The sequence below is a fragment of the Puma concolor genome, chromosome C1 (assembly GCF_028749965.1).
Source record: "Puma concolor isolate L17-30 chromosome C1, mPumCon1.1.hap2, whole genome shotgun sequence".
Lineage (NCBI taxonomy): Eukaryota > Metazoa > Chordata > Mammalia > Carnivora > Felidae > Puma > Puma concolor.
This window is the reverse complement of record NC_141674.1, coordinates 175,301,031-175,324,646: the sequence shown is the minus strand read 5'-3', so window position 1 is coordinate 175,324,646 and position 23,616 is coordinate 175,301,031. Positions and strand designations below refer to the sequence as shown.

Sequence of the window (23,616 nt, the reverse complement as noted above, 5' to 3'; positions counted from 1 at the left end):
TGTTTACTGAAAATCTACATTGTGAAAATGCTATACAGAAAAAAATTTCAGTGAAGAGGATAGAAATTAACATAAAAATAGTTATTCATCACTTTTTCTTAAAGTTTATTTTCAGAGAGAGAGAGAAAGAGAGCGTGCACATGAGTGGGAGAGGGACAGAAAGGAAGGGAGAAAGAGAGTTCTGCACTGTCAGTGAGGAAGGAGCTCAATTTGTGGCTCAGTCTCACAAACCATGGGACCATGACCTGAGCCAAGACCAAGAGTCAGACACTTAACTGACTGAGCCACCTAAGCTCCCCGCCACTTATTTTTAAATAAAATTCTACTTACAAAAATTGAATTTATACCCAATGAGATATAAAGTGAAAGTCACATGCATAAAATTTCATAAAAAAAGTCACATTCATAAAAATTCATAAAATTTAATGACTGAAGTCACTCTTTTTTCCAACTTAAATACATGTTTATTTATAAAAGTTAATATTATTGATATTTTATTTATATTTTTAAGTTATTTATTACACAAATAATTTAATGATTTCAGTGGAAATCTTTTCTCACCTTACACACTCTTTCTGAGACATCTCCCCTTCACCTTTAATTCCAAACAATCATCTGGAATTTTCCAAGTCTCTACTATCTGCATAAGAACTAACATCTGATGTTACCTGAGTAGCTAACCCAAGATGGATTCAAAGATGCAGTGGAAATCTAGATGCCCCACCAAACCTTATAACTCAGAACATCTGAAAGAAAAGGACTAATCTCCCCCAGACACCCCCAAAAATCAGTAATAAACACTAAATGAAAAAAAATTAGTAACAGGAACTAAGTATCTATAAAAGTACATGTTAATAATGAAACATTTCTGTATCTAATTTACACAAATCTTTCAGAAGTTATCTAAATTAGAAATCAGGGTTTCAAAATAGCATTTATAACAGAAAGCTGGATATTGGAGGCAAATTTAAGCTGAATAAATATACTTGAAAGAAGTATTTCCTATGTAAAACAAAAATCTACACTTTCTGGACTGAACTATAGAAATATATAAAATAAAAATTATTTTCAGCCAATTACTTTATGTTGCTTAATAGCCACAATTATGCTTTTCAATACAGTATTTAGGAAAGGTTTTTAACAAAGCTGTTCAAGTGTAATAAGCCCAGAGACTCCTGGGAATGTAATTATCTGGTTTGTTTTGAATCAGACTGTCTGCGGTTAGTCGAGTGTTTTAATAAGGTCTATAAGGATTAGAATCAGTCAACATATGAATTATGAAACTTCTAGTTTCAGGCTGAAGTACAGACAAAAAAAAAAAACTAAATCATGTGGGAAATTGGGTATCCCTACAGGACTATGAAGTATTATTTGCAACCATAGCAAGTATAGGTTTGAAAACCAGGAAATAAAAGCTTCAATCAAGAAAGGTTTTGTCAAAGGGAAAAAAAATATCATATATTTCTCAACATGTAAACTTTCCCAACAGAAGCAGGTAGGTATTTATCTACTATAGCTAACAAAGTGAAAAGAAGTGTCATTGCAATGTTTTGATAAACAACTCAAGTAATTTTAAAATATGATCCTTAAGTTTATCTAATTTAGAAAGAAAATAATTATCACAACTTTTTCCCTAAGAAAATTGCCATATATATTAAGTGAAAATGTTTTTCTATCATTTGAATTGATTTTATTACCTTTTTGGTATTTAACATTATAAATTGATTAAAATCAATATGGTTTATTTCTAGATGACTTTTTTCTGGTCAAATTCTGAAAATGTTTTTATAAAAAAAAAAAAAACAATGGACATAAGTCCATAATCCTAAAATAAGCACAGGTTCAAAATAAAGGATAAAGAAAGTAAGCAAATCAAGGATTTTGATGGAGCAAATAAATCCAAATCTAGGGACAATAGAGCAGAGTTCTTGAATTAACCCCACAATTGATTCAGAGAGAGCTTACTGATAAAATTAGTTTATTTCACTGTAAACCATAATAGAGAAATCTACCTATAAAAAGAAGGCCAAAAAGTGATTTTAAGCAGTCTGTATAAAAGAACACTGTGGTATAATTTTAATGGGCACTATATTAACAGCAAGTAGTTTAGGGAAACGTCCTTAATTAGCTGTCACGATTATCAAGTACTGATAGATTTTTTTTAATGTTTATTTATTTTTGACAGAGAGAGACAGAGCATTAGCAGGGGAGAGGCAGAGAGAGAGGGAAACACAGAATCCGAAGCAGTCTCCAGGCTCTGAGCTGTTAGCACAGAGCCCAACGCAGGGCTCGAACTCACAGACAGCGAGATCATGACCTGAGCCAAAGTCGGACTCTCAACCGACTGAGCCACCCAGGCACCTGTGATAGGAGATTTTTTTAGTGAATTTATCAGAAGTGATTAACCTAACTTCACCCAACTACCTCTCCTATAGTTCTTACATACTAGTCGTCCCATATTAATTTCCCTCCTGAGATGAGCCTGTGATGACCAGCTCATGAACATCAACTGTTTGGCAGCTATGTTTGTGATTTATGAAATCTATTTTCTATTACAATCCATTCCCTGTGAGCTTGGGTCTTCCATGACTCCTCCAGAAACTGCATTATTTCTGTTAAGACTCTATACTATCCAGTGGGAGATCAGGCCTTGGAAAAAAGGTAACCACAGCCTGGCTTATACTCTGCAGGGATCCAAATGGAAGTGTCTACCTCAAACAATAGTGCTGGGTCATAATCTCCACTATAAATGTAAATGGATTCAGAGCCCAATTCCCATTAGAACTAACCAAAGGTATTTCTACTACAATATTAATTTATACAAGTTATACAAAATATCTGAAAACATGGCAGCCAAGATAAGGATTCTAAAAGATATTCTAGGTGTCCCTGGCTGACTCAGTAAGTAGAGAATTTGCCTCTTGATCTCAGGGTTGTAAATTTGAGCCCCATGCTGGGTGTAGAGGTTATATAAAAAAATCATACATACTAAAACCCCGAAGTGCAAACTGCCTGAACTTAAGTATGGTTCAACTAGGTGAGCAGAAGACCTCTTGAAGTTCTAACACTCTTAATTGTGAACAACCTTTGTGTTAGTATCTTGTATCTGCTCTTACGTTTAAAGTCCAAATAATTTTTTAAGTGGAGAGGTGATATTGTATCTTGTTCTCACTTAGGAATTTTGGGTACTGCAATTTAGTTTATACTCTATCACACAATCTTAAGAATTCTTCTCATTGAATGGAAAAATAATTTCTCTATACTTAGCTTTAACAGTAAAAACGTGAACATGGAAAACATGAAATATAAAGAGTAATCAAGTTCATTATATAACCAAATGGTATTCAAATATATAATATTTATTGTTCCATAGGGAGTGTAATAATGGGTGAAGTAATAACTGAATTATTATTCATTATTAAATGACAGTTTAGGGAGAAATGTTTTGTAGTTTACCCAAAATTAAAGAGTGAATCAAGTACATTTTTATATTTATTATCTTTAATGAACTATGTGTAACATTTTACAAATCTTCAGATTGTTACAGTTTTCAGCAGTAAATATAGTAATAATGGCAATAAACACAGTGAAATGTGAGATTTCTCTGTTGAAATACAAAAGATAGAAATACTTGGAAACAAGAGGGCAAAATGTCAACTTAAGGTTTGAGATGGAAATTAAAATGGTCAAATTCTTTACAATGTCAATACATTTTGAGGGACATTATTTGACCCACAGATTCCTAAAATTCTATATGTATTGATATCAGAGGATTCAAACACAGAGAGTGATCTGAAAATGATTGCCAAAGCAAAGAAGTGCTTTTATTCCTCAACATTTGTGACCTTCGTGGTATACTGTGTATTATATAAAAGGGCATAAACCCTAAACTGCATAAATGTCATAAAAATTGATTTTATAAAGTCTCAAGATCATAATATGTATTCAAAAATACACACAGCTGTGCTTTCATAAACGAATCCATCAGTTAATTGAGGGATAATTTTGCTTTTAAGATATAGCCAAAGTATATACAAAGGATACACAAATGTTAACAATTTGTGATCAAAATTCTCTAGAGTTACACTTGCAAAAAACTGTGTTGGTTTTCAATTTAAAAATTTAAGAAAGATGTGACTATTGTAGGCTTATTATTACTTGGGTTAAGAAAAAGTAGATGGCTTCAGCTTTTTTAACAGGAAATTTGTGAACTACTCAAAATGAGGAGTTACACATTTTTGATCATTAGAAAAGGTAAATTGCCTATACTTCCCCACTGAGAACAGAATGTGCAGTGTATCAAAAAAAAATAAGGTTTTCTTCTGAAACCAAAGAAAAGGTATTTCTAGAAAAGCCCCTGGGGATACGTCTTCTCATTTCCTTTACATAAGAATGAATAAGTGGCACACTTCAATGGTGCACCATTATGTCAACATGTGTATTCCATTACCAAACTAAAAGAGGAAATATTTTTATTTAAAGGTAGAGAAAATATAAACTTAAGATACTGAAGTGCAACATCTTACTATATAGTTTCTAACTTCATTCCGGCACAACATAATTTATCAATATAACCTGGATTCAAAGAAACACACAAAAGAGAGAAATGTTACTTGCATGCAAAATTCATTGTTCCAACATGAAACACTAGGTCTATATTTTTTAATTAAAACCTGCACATCTGTTTAATTTGGCTAACAAAGAAAATGCACATTAAAGAAAGATGTTCTCCTATCCTTCCAATAAAGCAAGTCTATATCAAAGGCACTTCAGCAGAGCACTAACTCCTTAACCTTTTCCAAGTCCTTTTCATTTATGCCGCTTTTAATGCATCTTTCTGTAGACCAAGAAACCTCCTCCTCAAAAAACTAGACCTAGGTATTACCCCAAATATTTAGCTCTTCTGTGGATTGGGTAAAAAATGGGTTTTTAAGTTCTTTGGGTTAATACAGAATGGGAGGAGTGTGACCTGACAGGTTAGGTGTTATAGGAAAAACTGAAGTAATTGTAGGAAAAAACTGGCTGAAGTCTATCTTGCGGGAAAAAAAGCTGTTGTCTTTCACTGGATATCCGTCTATAATTTGACTACAGCTAATATGGCTAATTCTGCTTCTTTCAACTTGTTTATGTGCCCTTGCGTGTCTATGTCGCTCCCATGTTGAGTAGACGCGAATGAGAAATAAAGCAATTTAGTTTTATTCTTTCCCCAAGGGACAGGGGAAGCTGCTTCAGACATTTGCCTTCATGGGGATTTTTAGAAAATTGGATGAGTTGATTTTAATTAACAAGGAGCTTTATTTTTAGGACATATGAATGATAATTCAGAGTTGAAGACACTTATAATTAAAAACAGCTGTTCAGTGTGTTCATACTGAACTCTTTGCTATGATGAAAATAATATGGATATATTACTTCCAAAACTAGAAGAAGAACTGTAAATTCTATAAGTGATTTAAGAAGAGACCATGTGGATATATACCTAAATTCTGGAGATATTTTTGAGTCTTAGGGAAATAGAATTTCTTCTCCTGTTTATCAACATTTCAGAAAAAAATTAAATATTTTAATAAGTTAATATGTAGGTGTTCATAAGAAACTTAATTTTTTAACCAAGTTTAAAAGGTTTAAGTGAATGAATTAAAAAAATATCTTAAAGCTGCCTACATGTATCAATGAGTCTTAAACTAAAGATATGGGTTGTTTTTTTGTTTTGTTTTATGTTCAGACTGGTAAGAAGTTTTCCTTGACAGCTAAGCTCATTTCTCTTTAGAAACAGGGGGAAATTTTTTTAAATAAAAATGAAAGTATCAGAGCATTCATTTTCCATATTTCTAAATAACAAATTAACACCTTATTATTCTGTGAGGTTATATCTAAAAACAACCAAAGAGCTGGCATTTTCCTCTCTAACCACCAAGTAGCTTCTTGCCCATCTTAAAAGTAAGATTTATTTTTGGGTTGACACAGTACACATGCTGTTGACTGCAAAAAAAAGAAAATATTGTTTGGCCTTTATGTTCTAGAATAACATCAATTCCCAATATTTGTCCTTATTTTCAGGGAAAGGCAGAGAAGAACATAATAGTAACATTTCACAAGACTATGATGCCTGAAGGATACAGTTTCATTCCTAAATATTTCACAGGGGCAGTCATCAAAGCAGAAGCAACATTTTTTGAAAGCAACTTTAGGAGTACACATTTCACAGTTGTTCTTTAGAGAGGGCTAAAGTGGCTGAGCATTTTCAGATAACTTACATCTTGAAACTATTTTACATTTTGAACTCTTGGATACTTCAAATTCATCACCCAAAAATAAATGAAAAGAATAGGCCAGAAAAAGCATTCCTTGGTATCTTTCTCTTTTGTTAGTGAATTGCCATTTTACTATTTACTCTGCTTGAGACATGTCCAGGGACCATGAGATTGCTCAGTCTCAACTTCTTAGAAAGTTCATACAGCAATTTACACGAAGCAAGAATAAACAACACGAGAGAGCAGAGACACAACCACCCTTGATGTTAATTTATGGGAATCAGTGGACGTTCTTCTCGCTTCTTCCAGATATTAGTCTTGCTATCTTTTTTGGCTAGTGGTGGTCTGCCCCTTTTTTTAGTGGGGGACATATTGGCTTCAAAATCTTCAACAGTGCTTTTTCTTCCTGGAGACTCTTCCCCAGGGTGTTCCATGATAGCTCCACTCCCTCCATCTAGAATGTGTCTTAAAGCTGGGTCCTCAGGGGAGCAGACAGTGGTTCCACTCTCACTGCTGCTCAGGTCTAAATCTTCTAAGTAAAGGATCTTAGGCTGATGCATGCTTTTGATGAAAGTTTTCTCCCTCTCAAGTTTTCTACTTGAGTGGTGCTCATTCATGTCCACCCCAGAGTCCAAACTCGTGTCATTGCTCTGGGCTCTCTTGCCCTTTTTCAGGTCTATGAAGGAATGTCTCACTTGTGCGACTGGTTTTCCATCAAGAGATACAAACCATGCTCTAGGATGGGGGGAAGGCTTTCCTTTGGACAACTCCAGGAGGGTCTGTTCTGAAATTCCTTGAAGCTCTGAGGAAAAGGGAGTCATTACAACAGCTTCATTTAGTGTTCCAGGAACGGAAACAGATTCTAGTAAGCTGTTTGAATACCGGCTCCAGTCTGAAGTTTGGGATGGCAGGCTCTGTTGACCTTCGAGTGGAATATTCTCTTCCCTCGCATCTGGGGGCTGTGTGTGAGAATGCACTGGCATTTTGGGCAACGTCTGTGTAAAGTTCTCTCTACTAACTGGTTCCATCAATTGGCCATAGACTAACTGTCCCTTTCTTGGCAAAGTAGCTGACTTAGCAGTATGTAACTGCTCTGGAGTGGAGAAAAGGTCAGATGTTTGAAGGATGGCGATGGGCTGGCTGTAGATGTGCATAAGCTGTTCAGGAATGTGGGAATGTCCATATACCTCTTCGTTACCTGTGAGATACCTCTTTTCCTCTTGTGCATCACCTAGAGATGAAGATGGTTTGTTGTTAATGTGTTTAGGTTGTTTGGGCCCTACATTGGGCTCCAAAGACTGTGTTGGGTTTCTTGAGTAATTATTTGGATTGGCTGATAGAAATGAAACCTCTTCATTGTAGACTTTAAAATTGTCCCGAGTTTTTACCATGGAAACTCTTTCTTCTGCTTCTGCCTTTGATGGTTCCTTTTTCTGAGGGCTATATGAGGAGTTTTTGGCATTAAATAACTGTGACTTGTCCTCGGCTTTTAATGCAACTTTGACTGAACTGATGTGATTTATGTGTGTTGTTGAAGTTGTCTGGTCTCTCTTGAGGACCTCGAGTTTAGTGATATTTCTTTCTCTCTTCTGCGGAGTACCACACTTGTCCCTAAAGGAGAAGAGATAGCAGAAAGTGTTCAAAACTTATGACCTAGAAAATTCATTTTTAAAAACCATCCCATGATATATTATATATATATATATATATATATATATATATATATATATATATATATTATATATGCAGTGCTCTTAGACTGTATCCAGTTTTATTTTAATCAACATATTTTAAAGGTCACACTGCTGATTTTTATAAATAAACTGTCATACCCAGAACACATTGATATGATACTATGATCAGATAGTTTTCTGTGTTTATACATATTAATATTCTTCTTACCTGCAATAACAAAGAAGCACAGCAAAAAATCCAATGACAATGACTATTGTTCCTCCTAATATGGCTGTAAGAAACACTGTGTGGTAGGCAGTTATATCCCTTGAGTCTCCATTTATACCTGAACCTAAATGGTTCAATATAAACAAGTAAAACAGAGAATATATTATTTTAGGTAGATCAGATTTTCAATCATGTCCTATCCTGGGTAAAGCAGATTAAGGGTGTGTACACAGCTATACTTGTTTGCTCCCATCCAATGGCGGCTTCCCTGTGGGTAGAACATAACTCCCTATGTGTTGGGCTTAATCAGTTCTTGTTCTGTTCAATTAAATGTGAGCACCTTAAATGAAGTGGCATGAAATGGCCCTGCCCTCTTGCTAAGATTTTCTAGTATCCAGACAGAATATCCAAAAGTGCTGCTATTCCTTCAGCCTAGGTTCTGGAATGAAAACAAATGCTGAACTGAACCAAGCCAGGCCCAAAAGTCATGAGGCCCTGCTGCTGGGCCAGTGAGGAAATCTGCTTCAAGAGGCAGTAAAACTGACTCCTGTTGTGTGGTAGCAAGATATGTAGTGGAATAAACTAGGGGAAAATATTTCTGTGCAGAGAGGTTTGGGGATAGAATGTTGATAATGAGGGTTGACTTAGTAGCTATATTCAATTATAAACGAAAATCTAAAGATAAATTCAAAAAGGAATTTGCCAAGGTAAAAATAGGTATGAAAGGTTTTCTAGACAGAATCTAAAAATTGGGCACTCGAAGGATTCAGAGTTGCAACTTTCAGTCTGGCCTTTAGAATAAGACACCATGCAGAGGCACAAGATACCCACCGTCTTTCTTTATGAGAGCACAGATATACACTGCTGTTGTAATCACCTTAACTGCAGTAAAAGTAGATTAATGCACTAGGATGATCAGTGTAGCCTATTAAGATTCTACATGAGGGGTGCCTGGGTGGCTCAGTTGGTTGAGCCCCCAACTCTTGACTTCAGCTCAGGTCATGATCCCATGGTTGTGGGATTAAACCCACACTGGGCTCCACACTGAGCATGGAGCCCGCTGAAGATTCTCTCTCTCTCCCCTGCATGTACTCTCTCTCAAAAAAAAAAAAGGAAAAAAAGATTCTGCATGAGCGTAAATGCAATTAATGTTGAGGTAATCTGTTTTAATATCACTAAGATTTCACTTTGTTAAAAAATGCATATAGGGGCACCTAGGTGGCTCAGTTGGTTAATCGTCCGACTATGCCTCAGGTCACGATCTCATGGTTCAAGAGTTTGAGCCCCTCATCCGGCTCTGTGCTGCCAGCTCAGATCCTGGAGCCTGCATTGGATTCTGTGTCTCCCTCTCTCTCTGCCCTTCCCCTGCTAGTACTCTGTCTCTGTCTCTCTCAAAAATAAACAAAATGTTAAAAAAACTTTTTTAAATACATATAACAAGTCTACTGATCATTATCAACTAGAGTCTAATATGAATTCAGGGTGATAAAGTGATAAGACTGGTCAGACAGGTGGTTCTCTGGCAATCTCTACCACGAGAAACATCCAGAATCAGGCTTTCAGCTTCACCAAGATCCCTAGAAAAGACTGAGGATGACAGACTTTAGATCCTTTAACTTTTGCATCATCTTATTTGATAAAAATAAAATAATAATAATGGTAGTAAGAAAGGTTTTGGAGAAGTAGTATTGTGGTTATGCATACAAACTTTGGAGCCAGAGTGCCTCAATTAGAATCCCAGTCTCACTATTTCTTTTTTCTTTTCAGAGAAACTTACTATCAAAATGTAATTTCTTGGGGCGCTTGGGTGGCTCAGTTAAGCATCCCAGTTCAGCTCAGGTCAAGATCTCACGGTTCATGGGTTCAATGATTCTGTGCTGACAGCTCAGAGCCTAGAGCCTGGAGCCTGCTTTGGATTCTGTGTCTCCCTCTCTCTCTCTCTCTGCCTCTCCCCCACTCACGCCCTGTCTCTTTCTCTCAAAAATAAAATAAACATTAAAAAAACTTTATTAATGTAATTTCTTTAAATATATACCCTTCTCCCACCCTCTACCCTCTCTGGGGAGGAACAGAATATCCCCAGGAGATTCCATGTATAAAGTCTTATATGGTGAGGATGAAGTATAAAAATACTATTAACAAAAGGGAAGAAGGTACCTGTTGCTACCTTAACCTTTAGAAACCCCCAGCCTCCATTACCACATGCCCCTTTTGCTCCTTTAGATTTGAGTGTAGAATAAGCCCTTCCTCTAGAGGAGGACTCAAACCCAACATCATCATTTATTTCTTTGTAACATTCTCATTTAGTTTTGGGGCAAGTTTCATTACTTTGTGTCTCATTTCATATCTAGAAGATCTCACCTATATGGCTTGTTATGAGGATTAAGAGAGTTAATACTTATTAGGGGCATCTGGTTAAGTATCCGACTCTTGATTTGGGTTCAGGTCATGATCTCATGGTTCCTGGGTTTGAGCCCTGAGTCGGGCTCTATGCTGACAGCACGGAACTTGCTAGGGATTCTCTCTCTCCCTCTCTCTCTCTGCCCCTCCCCCACTTGCCCTTTCTCTCAGAATAAATAAATAAACTTTAAAAAAAAAAAAAGAGTAAGAGGCGCCTGGGTGGCGCAGTCGGTTAAGCGTCCGACTTCAGCCAGGTCATGATCTCGCGGTCCGTGAGTTCGAGCCCCGCGTCGGGCTCTGGGCTGATGGCTCGGAGCCTGGAGCCTGTTTCCGATTCTGTGTCTCCCTCTCTCTCTGCCCCTCCCTCGTTCATGCTCTGTCTCTCTCTGTCCCAAAAATAAATAAATAAAAAAAATAAATAAAAAATTAAAAAAAAGAGTAAGTACTTATTAAAACACTTAGTGCTTGGCACATGATAAGCACTCAGTGTACAACATCATTGTTATTAAATGAAACTTCACTGGCACTCCAGTATTGGCCACACTTTCCTATATATATGGTAAGTATTAACAAAGTGTTTATCATATCTGATAGACAACCAAGTACAGCACTCACAATATGAAATTTCTTCAAAAAGAAAAGAAATAAAAGTAACATTTCTATCTGCAGATTCTTATTTAGGATCCAGGGTTGCAATGGAGTAAAGTTTGATTATAACTGGGTGAAATTCAACTTCTCTAAAAGTCTATGTTTCCACAATAGAGTAACACTTTTCATAGCACACAATTCCAACAGAACTCCCTTTTGGACACACGAGGCTGATACTTTTGGGTTTCTCCCAAATTTTATATACATGACAACACCAAAAAGTATGCATCTGTGTGTTTGTGTGTATGCCTAAAAAGAGTCAAAAAGGCAGGAAATTATATTTTCATTTAAATATATTTGAAAGTGCATATTTAAAAACTGTCATAAGTACTTGTTTATTAAACTACTCAGCTGTCTACTTGCCTATAGCAATCACTTGATTTTAATTTCTTGCACTTATTTTCCAAGGAATTCTAGAATTCCATTCAAAATGTATTTAAAAAACAGATTTAGTATGTTATTGGCTAAACTTTAAGTAGCTCCAGCACCTAGTCCATCAGAAGACCAATGTTGATTTTACAAAATGTGATTTTACTCACAATCTAAAATTTTAGGGGGCATTAAGGATCATCATATCCAACTCCTACCATTTAGAAATAAGAAAACTAACACTCAGATAGGCAAGTACATATTTCAAACTCAGCCGGATAAATTATCGGCAAAGCCAGAGCTACAATCAAGCTATCCATATTTCTAGTTTAGTGTTCCTCTGTGATAGGCTCGCAGAATGGATTTTTCAAAAGCATCACTAGAAGGTATCTAATTCAAACTAAATGGGAATCCCACATTTCTATTTTCATACTCTGATTCACACAAAATCTTCTCTGAACTATAAGCTAAAACAAAACTTCCACCTACTTTGGAAAATTTGGCTTTTGTAATTCCTAGTCATCTTCTATAAGTTGATTTCAGGTATTTTTTAATGGAAAAGTACACTTCTCTATAAAACTCAAGTGTTCCCTGGGTTATTTTTATTGGAAATGAAATAACTGGGATTTAGTTGAGCTGAGTATTAAATATTAATTGTTCTTTTTCATCAATATTTCATTACAGTTGCAAATCTAGAATGAAATATGGCCAGACAGCTGGCAAGACTGCAGGATATTTTGCATCATGAAGAACAAAAGTAACCACCCTCTAGTTTCTGAATAAATAATCTCATAAGTACTAAGTTCAAACAAAAACAGAGAGAACATCCCCCTTGATCATAATGGTTAAATGGCTCATATTTCTTCTCTTGGAATATTACATGTTAGCTTCATTGAAAAAAAAAAAAGTCTTGTTACCTTGCATGGTTTAAAATTCAAAGGCTGTCAATATAAAATGATAAAAATTAAACTATCGAAAAAGACATCTTCAGAAAGAACTGAGAGCCTTCGAATTATTAACAGGCCACCATAACAAAGTTAGGTGATAGAAGGCTGCAGAGAAATGTATGTACAATGTCATCCACATCCTGGGTCAGGGTGTGCACTGGGGCTGTGCCTGACTAGCATGAAATAGCCAGGTTGCAGCTGCCTCTCAGCTGGGAGCCAAAACACTCAACAAACCAAAAGAATTCTCTGACACATGATTAAAGATGTAGGAACGACATATGCATTCAACCTTCACACTCCCCCAAAGCTTCACTAAAATGACCCTGATGGTTTTACTTGGTTTTGTTTTTATAAACAAACCCACAGGTTAAAGGAGAATGTCGTAAGAGACCAGAGGAAGAAGATGGTGAAGGCTGGAAGCTGACTTAGCAAAGCTGGCGACAGGCAAAGCCACGAAGCAATTCAATTGATACAGTGAGCACCCAAAAGGCCCAGAAAATGATACTAAGCCCGTGGTGCAATCAGACTACACTACCACAGGTTAGAAGACTGTAAGAAGATTTAATGGATAAAACATGCAATGTTTGAGTATTTTGAGAGATTTACACAACTCAAGATGCATGTATAGGATTTCCTTACTTTAAATCATATAAATAATCTGATAGCATGTCCAATCTAGGAAAAATAAAATACTCATTTGACCTAGAACATGAATAGATCATTCCTAGTGGACAAGACTTAGTTTTTGTCCACCCTCAGCTCCTATGTCAGGCCAACCTTCATTTGGGGTATCACATGTCTTATATTGAGAAAATCTGGGGACACTATTTTTCAATAGCCCTCACCCCAGGGGTGTGCTCATGACCCATGTCTGGGCAAACCAAACTCTTTATCTCTAGAATGAAGGAACAGTGTGAGGAAAGATCACAAAGGGTTGGAGTCAGCTGTACATGGAGCAGCAGTTCTGCAAAGACAGTCAAGTAGGCCTGGTAACCGGGTGCCCTAGGATTCCTGCCTTTTAGAACCTAGTTCTTCAGCCTTCCCTGGGATCCTATGAACTCCCTGCATCCTAATACATTTTATGTAATTATCTAAGATCTGTTCCTGTTGCTTGCAACCCAACGCTTTAACTGATCTGGGTAAAATTTATCGTGAAAAGTAAACGCTTTATTGAACAAACTTTACACTTTACAGATTCATCAGACATCATGCTATAAAAACCTCAGAGTTCACAGAGCTTAATCTTATACACATGAAAAAAATTAAAAGAAAGCGGAGATCAACAGACTAGAAGCTTTTTCCAACATCATACAGTCTGTAAGTGGCAAAGTTTAGAATAAAATCGAGATCTAGTGATATCAATTCCAGTTTGACTATTTGGATTTTTTCAAATGCCTTTTGTTTCATTTTTACAATACCTCTAGATCCTGGAAGTGGAGCAGCTATCCAGTAGCCCAAACGTGGTGCATCATATGTCCAGACGAAGTGATTGTTATGTTCCTTGATCATTCCCTGGCCATGATTTACCCAAGCACCTAAAAAGGTAAGTAAAAAATCCCAATCAGTTAGTGTATAGATCTTTAAGGCTGATAGTTGTTTGCTGATAGTCATGTATAGACTGTTTTTGCAGAACTCTTTCAAAAATTATGAAGACTCTGGCAATATATTATCATGAGATAATACATATTATATCAAAATATAGTTTATATTGTAATATATACAATGGGATGATTTGAATGATTGTTATGACTAAAGGAAAGAAAATCATTATAAATAAACTAAGAATGTACACATTATTTAGAGAAATCACAACTCTCCAAATAATGTTTAAATTGTACATATTGAGATAGGTTTTAAGGATGTGAATAGTGAAATTCAAATTTATCAATAGGTGGCTATTTGTCACCTGTTCCAGGATTCTGATTAAACACTTGTAATATATGTTTTATGGCCTCATTAATTTTTTTATTAAATACTGTTTTGGTCTATTACTGTTGGCATAGCTCTTTTAGAACGAAATTTTTAAGAATGTTTTTAAAAATACTATCTAATAAAATGCCATCCATAGAAAAAAATTCAGTAAAACCCAGATCTTTTATAAAGTTCAGCATAACAAAGTTTTTTATAAGTTCAGTGTATATTTGTACTTGGTTTATTAATTCACTGTAATGATATACCTACAACATGTAAAACAGTATTTAATAAGGTAGACAAACTTGAAATGACAGAAATGGATCAACTTACTGGTTTTTAATAGTCATACAATTAAGCATTATATATCGAATATATGAATTTAAAAATTTTGTTACTGGAGGGTACAAAGCCTCTGTCAGGACGAATAATCAGAAACCAGAACTCAAAACAGATATTCTTTAAAATGTTGTTTTAAAACAATTCTTTCATTCAACAAATTAGGAAATTCAGGCCCAAATAAGTGATTTGTTCAAAATCACACGGCTGGTGGGGTGCCTGGGTGGCTCAGTTGGTTAAGCACTGGACTCTTGATTTCGGCTCAGGTCATTATCTCATGGGTTTGTGATCGAGCCCCGCCTTAGGCTCTGTGCTGATGTACAGAGTCTGCTTGGGATTCTCTCTCTCTACCCCTCCCCTGCTTGTGCTCTCTTTCTCTCGTTCACGCTCATAGTAAATAAATCTCTCTCGCTGTCATAATAAACATTTTTTTAAAAAATCACACTGCTGGTGAATGGACTAGAATCTAGGGCTTAGAGCTCTTAATCCAATGATTACAATATATTATATTTGGTTTTAGTCCCCAGTCCTTACACAGAGCTTTGGAAATCCTTGGAGTTATCTATGTAATAAAATGCAATGTTACCTATGGAAAGAGTACCTCTTGTAGTTCCTAACAAGCCACTTTCAACCACACCTGAGTTCATGTTAATGAGGTGATTTTTGGAAAGTCCCTGTGGATTGGGCTGGTTGCCAGGGAAACCCACCAAGTGATTAGAAGGTTGGAATTTTCAGCTTCACCCTACTCCTGCAGAAAGGGGAGATGGGCTGAAGATTAAGTTCAATCACCAATGGTCAATGACAATCATGCCTACATAAAAATACCTGAACTACAGGGTTCGAAGAACAGAGCTGGTGAACACATGGAGGTGGTGGGAGGGGATGCACCCAGAGGAGAGGATATTCTTCTATAATAAACTGATAATATAGTAAGTAAACTGTTTTCCTGTGAGCTGTTCTAGCAACTATCAAGGTTGAGGAGAAGATCATGGGAACCTCCAGTTTATAGCCAGTTGGTCAGAAGCACAGATGATAAACTGGACTTGTAATTGGCCTCTGAGGTGGGGGTTAGGGGACACTCTTGGAAGACTGAGCCTTTAACCTGTGGAATCTGATGCTAATTCTAGGTAGGTAGTGTCTGAATTGAATTTTAGGATACCCAGCTGGTAGAGAACTGCTTGGTGTGAGAAAAACACCCCCACATTTGGTGACAGAAGTGCAATACTGAGTATAGAATCACAATGAGAGACTTTCTCTTACAACTATCCTTTTTACTTATATACATGTTTTTAAAAACAGTGGCAATGGGGCGCCTGGGTGGCGCAGTCGGTTCAGCGTCCGACTTCAGCCAGGTCACGATCTCGCGGTCCGTGAGTTCGAGCCCCGCGTCAGGCTCTGGGCTGATGGCTCAGAGCCTGGAGCCTGTTTCCGATTCTGTGTCTCCCTCTCTCTATGCCCCTCCCCCGTTCATGCTCTGTCTCTCTCTGTCCCAAAAATAAATAAACGTTGAAAAAAAAAATTTAAAAACAGTGGCAACTATATATTATTGTTTACATTTTGTAGTAAACAGGTATTTGGATTTTTTTTTTTTTTTTTTTTTTTTTTTTGCCTAACTACCCTTCCAATCCAACTGCAGTGAAATCTCATTCCAAATCTCTTTTGAAGGTTAACTGCTCCATATTCTCAGTCCACATGATTAGTTTGGGCCTCCAACACAGAATCTTAAGCCTAAATAAATCTGTATGTTCTATTTGCAGACCACAAAGGCTGGTTCGGAGATGGGCATGAAAATTCTATAACTGCAGTGAATCCAAGAGCTTACACAATTGCTACTGGGAAAAGAATCTCTTTCCATTGGACTTCAACCTGTGTGTCAAGTCAGAACACCTACACTCTCTTCTTGCCACTCTGAAGGTAAATCTTATCCCAGAAAGGTATTAACACAGAGAAAACATGAGAGAAATCAAATCCTGTGAAACTGTCTAGGCTCTGTATCTTGACTCATCCAAAACAATTGTGGATCATATCCCCCGCCCCCTCCCCCCTTTTTTAGTAATTTAAAGACACTCCTCTTATTTACATGGAAACACAAGAACAAAACCAAGGGAAGCAGAGAAGGAAAAAGTACTTCTACTTCGGAGACTAAACTCAGGACCAAAATTGGTACCTGAGATTTTTTTTTTTTTTTTTTAATAACCACTCTGTATCTTAATAGCAGAATGTCGTTTATTTTCATGAAATTAACATACATTTCTTAATTGCCTTAACCAACCTTTTAGATATAAGTTCATATTGCTTATCAAAACAAAAACCTAGAAGAGTAGAAATAGTTTTTTTAAAAATTTATTTATACTTTTCTGTTAAAGATCTTAGGAAATATAAAAGGCAAGGGAGGGGTGACTGGGTGGTTCAGCCAGTAGAGCACACGACTCTTGATCTCGGTTATGAGTTCAAGCCCTATGTTGGGCATAGTGCTTACTTTAATAAAAAAGGAATGTGAATAAATAATACTATTCTTTACATGTAACATATTGGCATCATTTTCCCCACAATTGTATTATATTAATCAAAGTGGGGCCAAATTCTGGTCATTGATAAAGTGCTTAGAATTGTAACATTACTGATTTAGTGCTCTCCTAAAGATAAATCATTCAAATATAAATGATATATTTTAATGTTTTAAATAAGACACATTAATTTTTAATTATTCTATAGTCAGCATATAAAAATTTGCCAATTATACCTCAATAAAGCTGAAAAAATCTTTAATAGTAATATGGAAACCTATCTTTAAGATCAAACATTCAAACACCCAAAAGGAAAATATTCAGAGTATTTTCATGTAGCTCACATACCTATGTTCATATCAAATGTCCAGGCAGGTATCTGATCCCCTGCACTTACATCATTTGTATGTATAAGGGGGAGAGAAACTTGAATAGAGCCATCCACCTTTAATTCTTTTCCTCCAGAATATATTTTCACGCATATTGCAGCAAGAGGAGTCAATTCAGTACTTTCAAAACCTAAAAAAGAAGACAGTTTATTAAAACCATATGTAAAATACACGTTGTAGTTACATATTAATAACAAAGTAATATGGGCCTAAAATATCTAATTCATTTATTTCACCTATGGTTATCCACTTTAATATTAAATAGATACTGGGTTCTCATGAAAGAATTGTAAAATATATCATAAATATAGGTTATACTCATGTAACTTGACAAATCAACATGAGCCCAGAGATCTAATTCTTTCAGAGTCATGTGATTTAAGGTCACCAGAACCTAATTCAATGTTTTAAAAACCTACAAAACAACAGCAAAAAAATACAGTTCACAAGTGTCCTACCCAAATAAAGGTTCTACCACCTCAAGTCATCAATGCAGATTTGGGTCTATAAGCCAGTCTCTCCTGTCCCCAAGAGTGTCTGTTTCAAGTACAAGAACCAACAGACTGAGCTGTGTTCCTTGAAGTTACCTCGTGGAAAAATCATTCTGATTCAAAATGCAAATTTTCACAGGTTTGACAAACATGAAACAAAATCAGCAATATTGTTTGCTGATAAAAGTAATAAGCTTTGATATATATTTGATTAATAGCATAACTGAAGGAATATAAACAGACTAAATATTAATAATACAATATTACTTAGACTTCAAAGCTTGAAAGTAGGGAAATGAGATTAAGAGAAGAATTGGTTATAGTGTTTTGCCTAAGGTTTTAAAGTATAATTATACATACAATTTATAATATGCCCTCTTAAACATCAGGAGCTACCTATATTTCTCTATTACTGACAGGAAAAGAGTAGAAAATGCCTTTGTTTTGTTTTTAAATATTAGCGATGCCAAAAATAATCTATACCAGAATATTTATAATGAATAAAGTAATATGGTTACGATGTTAAAATTTAATATAAATTTTCTACAAATAATTTGATAATTTTAGATTTTCCAAGTAATTTACTAACACATTAGAAAGAGTTGACTCTAGTGTATTTATTATATATAATTTGCTCTTTGTAGATAAACCTGAATCTTTGAATAAAAGCTAGAGTTTTGTTCATTTAACAAATATTTATAACAGAGCCCCTATTGGCACCACCTACTCATCTTGGTTCCAAAGACACAGTGAGTACATGATCTCTTGAGATATGTTTCTCACAATCTGCATTACCATCAAGAATGCTTTTTTCCATTTCTTTGCTCATTGTCAATTTTTCCTCCACTGGAATGTAAATGTATGGTAGAAGCTGTTTTATCAGTGCTTTAAGGAAAATCTGAAAAGGCAATGTAATTGCATGGTCATAAAAGTTGCCTCTCTAAGGAGGGGATGTTTGAGCTGTGGCCAAATGATAAGATGCCATCCATACAAAGACCTCAGAGAAGAGCTTTCCAGGAAGAAGAAACAAGTGAAAAACCCCCAAATCAGAGGTGATCTTGGCATGTTTAAGAATGAAAGAAGGTTGGAGGGCAAAGAGGTAGAAATAACAGAGGGCCTTCCAGGCCCTGGAAAGGAATTCTCATTATCACTACTACTATATCTGGTGTGTATCTTCACCTGTCAGAGCAATTACTGGCTTAATGAAAAACTTCAATGAAATAGAAGACAATTAGCCTTGGTAAACTTCCTGAAACACTAAGATAAGCAAAGTAATGGCATACATATTTTGTAGACCAGTTACACTAGTACAAATCCAATGTAAGCACAAATAAATTATTAGGTAATCTGTAAGTAGTTATAATTTCTTATGTCAAACTGTTTAGTAAAGCCAGCTGGCTTTCTGAGGTGCCTGCTCTTCACTCCACTCCCACCCCTCGGTTCTGTGCATCAGTGGCTTTACATCCTAAATGCAGCTGAAATTATGAGATCAACTCCCCACCATGTGAGATAAGGCCAACTCAACTCAAAAAAGAAGGAAAAGAGAATGGTACAAGAGAAAAAGAGACTAAAAGATAATGATAAGGATGCAACTTGAAAAAAACTTTTACTCACAGACCACTAGAACTATCCAATACAATAGCCAATCCAATACAGTAGCCACCAGCAACATGTTGCAATTTAAAGGACGTTAGTGCTTTATTTCCTCAGTATACTAGTTATATTTCAAGAGCTCAACAGACACATGTGGCTAGTAGCTACCATATTGGATAGAGCAGAAGAACATTGCCATTGGTGGCACTGCTCTAGAACTTTTAAAATGTTAGCAGCACTCTCAGGATAACTGAAACAGTGAATGAATAGTCTCAAAAGCAGGTGGTAGAGGAATGCTGGAAGGAAGCACCCATTATGTCCCCTTCCCACTGGGCCTAATGAATCTTGACCATAAAAAGTCCTCAGGACCACATGAGCTTCATTTGTGATATGGTAGACTGGTCCCATCCTTGTAAATGTTTTTATTTTGAGCATCCTATAACTTCCATCTGGAAAATTTTGGCAGGTGTCTTAGATTGGCTTCTTCAAGAAGCTAAGCCTGAGATATCAATTTGGGAGGAAGTACCCACCATTGAGGGAGTGGAGACATATAAAGAAGAAGGAAGACAAAAAAAGATGTATTAAGGAATAGATATGTACTCTCTTTGTACTCTTGCCTATTAGTTGAGAGCTTGCCCTAGTGAGGGCCTTGCCTGCTTGCTGGACCACGGAATGCCTTTAGGCAGAGTCACAGATGTGTGCAGCAGGAAACACAGGCCCATAACAGAGGAGGGACAGTCATCTTGCTGGAGCACCAATAGCATCGGCTACAATAGGTAAGAAAAAAAAACAAAACTAACCAAAACATCTATATGCTTATTACTCTAATTTCTGGTTGTTCCCCAAATGAAATGGAACAAAATTTGACCTAAATGAAATCATCAAAATTATAGACTGAGGTGATTTTTAAAAACAGTGGAGTTTCAGTTATATGTTGCCACAGGTGGTAGAAATAGTGGAACAAAGGTGGATGTAGAGAGAAGAGAGATTTTACGGGGTTTATTCATGGGTATATTAAATAAAATGTAAAAGCCCATCATCCTCTTACCTGTTAGGTTGTGACAGCCCTATACTGTGTGTGTATATATATATAGAGAGAGAAATATATATATATGCTGCTGAATCTGGAATACAGCTGACCCTTGAATAACATGGGTTTGAAGTGCACATGTGCATTGTTTTTGATAAATGCAGTACCGTAAATGTATTTTCTCTTTCTTAGGATTTTCTTAACACTTTCCTTCCTCTAGCTTATTGTAAGAATACAGTAAATAACACATATAATATACAAAATATGTGTTAATTGACAGTTATTGGTAAGGCTTCTGGTCAACAGTAGGCAATCAGTAGTTACATTTCTGGAGAATCAAAAAGTTATATGAGTTTTTTAACTGGGGGGAGGCAATCTCTACATTGTTCAAGGGTCAACTGTATATGTTTTTTAAAAACTTATAATTTTACTAACTTAGAATATCAAATTTATTTAAGAAAAACTTCCAGTTGGTTACTCCCATCTATAAACTTTTTATGTCTAACAATTATTGACAGTTCTGATTAATTTGATAATAATTGAAGGTCAAATTCTAAAAACATGTATAAACTTCTTTAGGTCAAATTTTCATTTTTATGTATTTTTTTAACCTGAAAAGTTATACAGTACCATTACTATTTTCTTTGGGTAGAAATATCCTGTACATTAAATTTTTCATTAATTTAATATAATGTATGCAGAAGATTATGGTATAATTTTTCTTTCACTGGATGAAAGGAAATTGCCTTATAACATTTTAATAACTAGCTTTATATACTGTTTCTTTTAAGTATTATTTATATAAAAGCTAGATAGTACCTGATTTATTGAGCATAATTCCAGTTGTATACAGGAAATTGTCCACTTTCAAAAATTGTTGTAGAACTGTAAGATAGCCTGTTACGTTGCTAATATGATGGTTGTCAGGTAGTTTAATTAAGGCTTTTGAAAACTGAACACTTGGTTGAGATTTGGCATCTGGAAAAAGGAAACTTCATTAACAAATGGACAAAACAAATGCATATTAGGCATAACATCATTGCTCAGGACATGTTACATTAACATCTCCTTATAATTAATATTTTAAATTCTGAATTGAAATAAGAAATCTTCCTTTCTTTAGGTCACACAAGGCACCTTTATCCTGGAGACCACTTGATTCTACTGCCCAGAATTTCTTCATCCTTTTTGGGTTTTACTCTAGGAAACCGCATACCGACCATTTTAGCCCATTTGATTCACTTGGGGTTTCATTTCTGTAACACAAGCTAATGGTGCATGCCAGAATGGGCTGTAACCAATCCAAATGTCAGGTATTCAATTGATAAATGTTATCTCATGTTAATAACTTTGAATTGACTATCCTTTAATATAACTTACAAAGTGAAAATTCAGTGATAGTATTGATATTTCTGTAATCAATGTATTTTTAACAATTTAAGGGTCAACTCTTAAATCCTTGAAACTCATCAGAAATATCAGCTATTGCTTTGGACTTTAAGGTTGCTGACAAAGACGAAAGCAATCAGTTCAATTATTAGAATTTTTAAAGTGTCAGTTTCGAAATAGTTACATCACAAAACATGACAAAAATGTAACATAATTTTCAAAATCAGTGTATTGTTTACATATGAAGCTAGAAAAACTAATACCTGGAAAGTAAGAGATATAACTAAAAACAACACATTTATATTACTCTTCTTTGGTTAAATTGAGGGTATAATCTAATACCTTCTGATCACTTTACAAGTACTATCTACACCTTACTCTGTTAAAATACCTGCCTTAAAAAAGTGCTGTGGAAATATTTCACATTAATAGAGGCTGAGACATGAAAACTGAATGTAACATTTGACCCTAAACTGGAGTGATAAAAAAAAAAAAAAAAGCGCCAGTGGCCAAAATTGGAATTTGGATGGTAAGTTATCCTATCAACATTAAATTGGCTGAACTGTGTTGTGGCCACTTAATATCCCAAATCTTAGCAAGTGCATGCTTAAGTATTTAGAGGTAAAAGGCCACGATGCATGTAACTTACCTTCAAATGGTTCAGAAAAAAAAGTATGCATCCCCAGAGCACAAATACACATGTAGTAAAGCAAATGGAATAAAATGTTATCAATAGCTAAATTTGAGTAGAGGGTATATAGGAGTTGTCTCTTATCCTTGCAACTTTTCTATATTTGGAAATTATTTCTGCATTTGAAGTTATTTTCAAATATAAAGTTAAAAATATACATGTGCCTTAATTATGCTGAAGCCCCAAATTTCTTATAACTGAAAACATGTACACTAAGTAAAATGTCTGCCTGAGCCTCTCTAAGGTTTTGTACATTCCTGAAGTTTCTAATTTCTCCTGCTCCCTTTTTATCACAAACACACACAAACCTAACACATTTTCATTGTACAAACTGAACACCTGTCTGATCAAATCCTGGAAGAAAAAATATTAATGTTTTATGGAAGTTGAGAAGTGAGGATGTGTATCTTCCAAGGAAGGATTTATCATCTGCAGAAACACCCCTCCTTTCCTGCTTAGCTTTTCAATGGGTCAACTCTTAGGACACTGAGGTAGTAAAAGGAAGCTGAGAACTCAAGAGAGCCCACAGTGTTCTCATGGAGATATAGACAGTATCTCCCAGATAAATGAGTGCTCACCATTGCTTGGTAAAATGCAAAGGAGTGGCATATGGACATGTTCACACTAATCTATTTCATATATTCTGGAGGAAATTACAATTTGTAATGGGGTTTGAAGAAGACAGTATGAAGTAGGAATGTGTCAAAACACAACCTTAACAAGAAGGTGCTGCTGAAGAGGGACTGTTTTTACTAA

The 23,616-nt window shown here is 35.6% G+C and overlaps 1 protein-coding gene and 1 long non-coding RNA gene across 2 annotated transcripts in view; one reads left to right on the top strand and one right to left on the bottom strand.

Annotated features, from left to right (window-relative positions):
• Nucleotides 1-3,479: 3,479 nt before the first annotated feature.
• Nucleotides 3,480-23,616, bottom strand: part of FAM171B (family with sequence similarity 171 member B) — a 68,214-nt gene continuing 48,077 nt past the window's right edge. The window contains exons 4-8 of the mRNA XM_086719109.1: nucleotides 21,600-21,758; nucleotides 17,626-17,796; nucleotides 13,939-14,055; nucleotides 8,157-8,280; nucleotides 3,480-7,865 (exon numbers count right to left, since the gene is read on the bottom strand). Coding sequence (XP_086575235.1) covers nucleotides 6,521-7,865; nucleotides 8,157-8,280; nucleotides 13,939-14,055; nucleotides 17,626-17,796; nucleotides 21,600-21,758 — 1,916 coding nt within the window. The 3' untranslated portion in view covers nucleotides 3,480-6,520. The remainder of the gene's footprint in view (nucleotides 7,866-8,156; nucleotides 8,281-13,938; nucleotides 14,056-17,625; nucleotides 17,797-21,599; nucleotides 21,759-23,616) is intronic.
• Nucleotides 20,237-23,034, top strand: LOC147578585 (uncharacterized). Its single transcript, XR_015255388.1, has 2 exons — nucleotides 20,237-20,526; nucleotides 21,904-23,034. It is a non-coding gene; the product is annotated as an uncharacterized LOC147578585 (long non-coding RNA).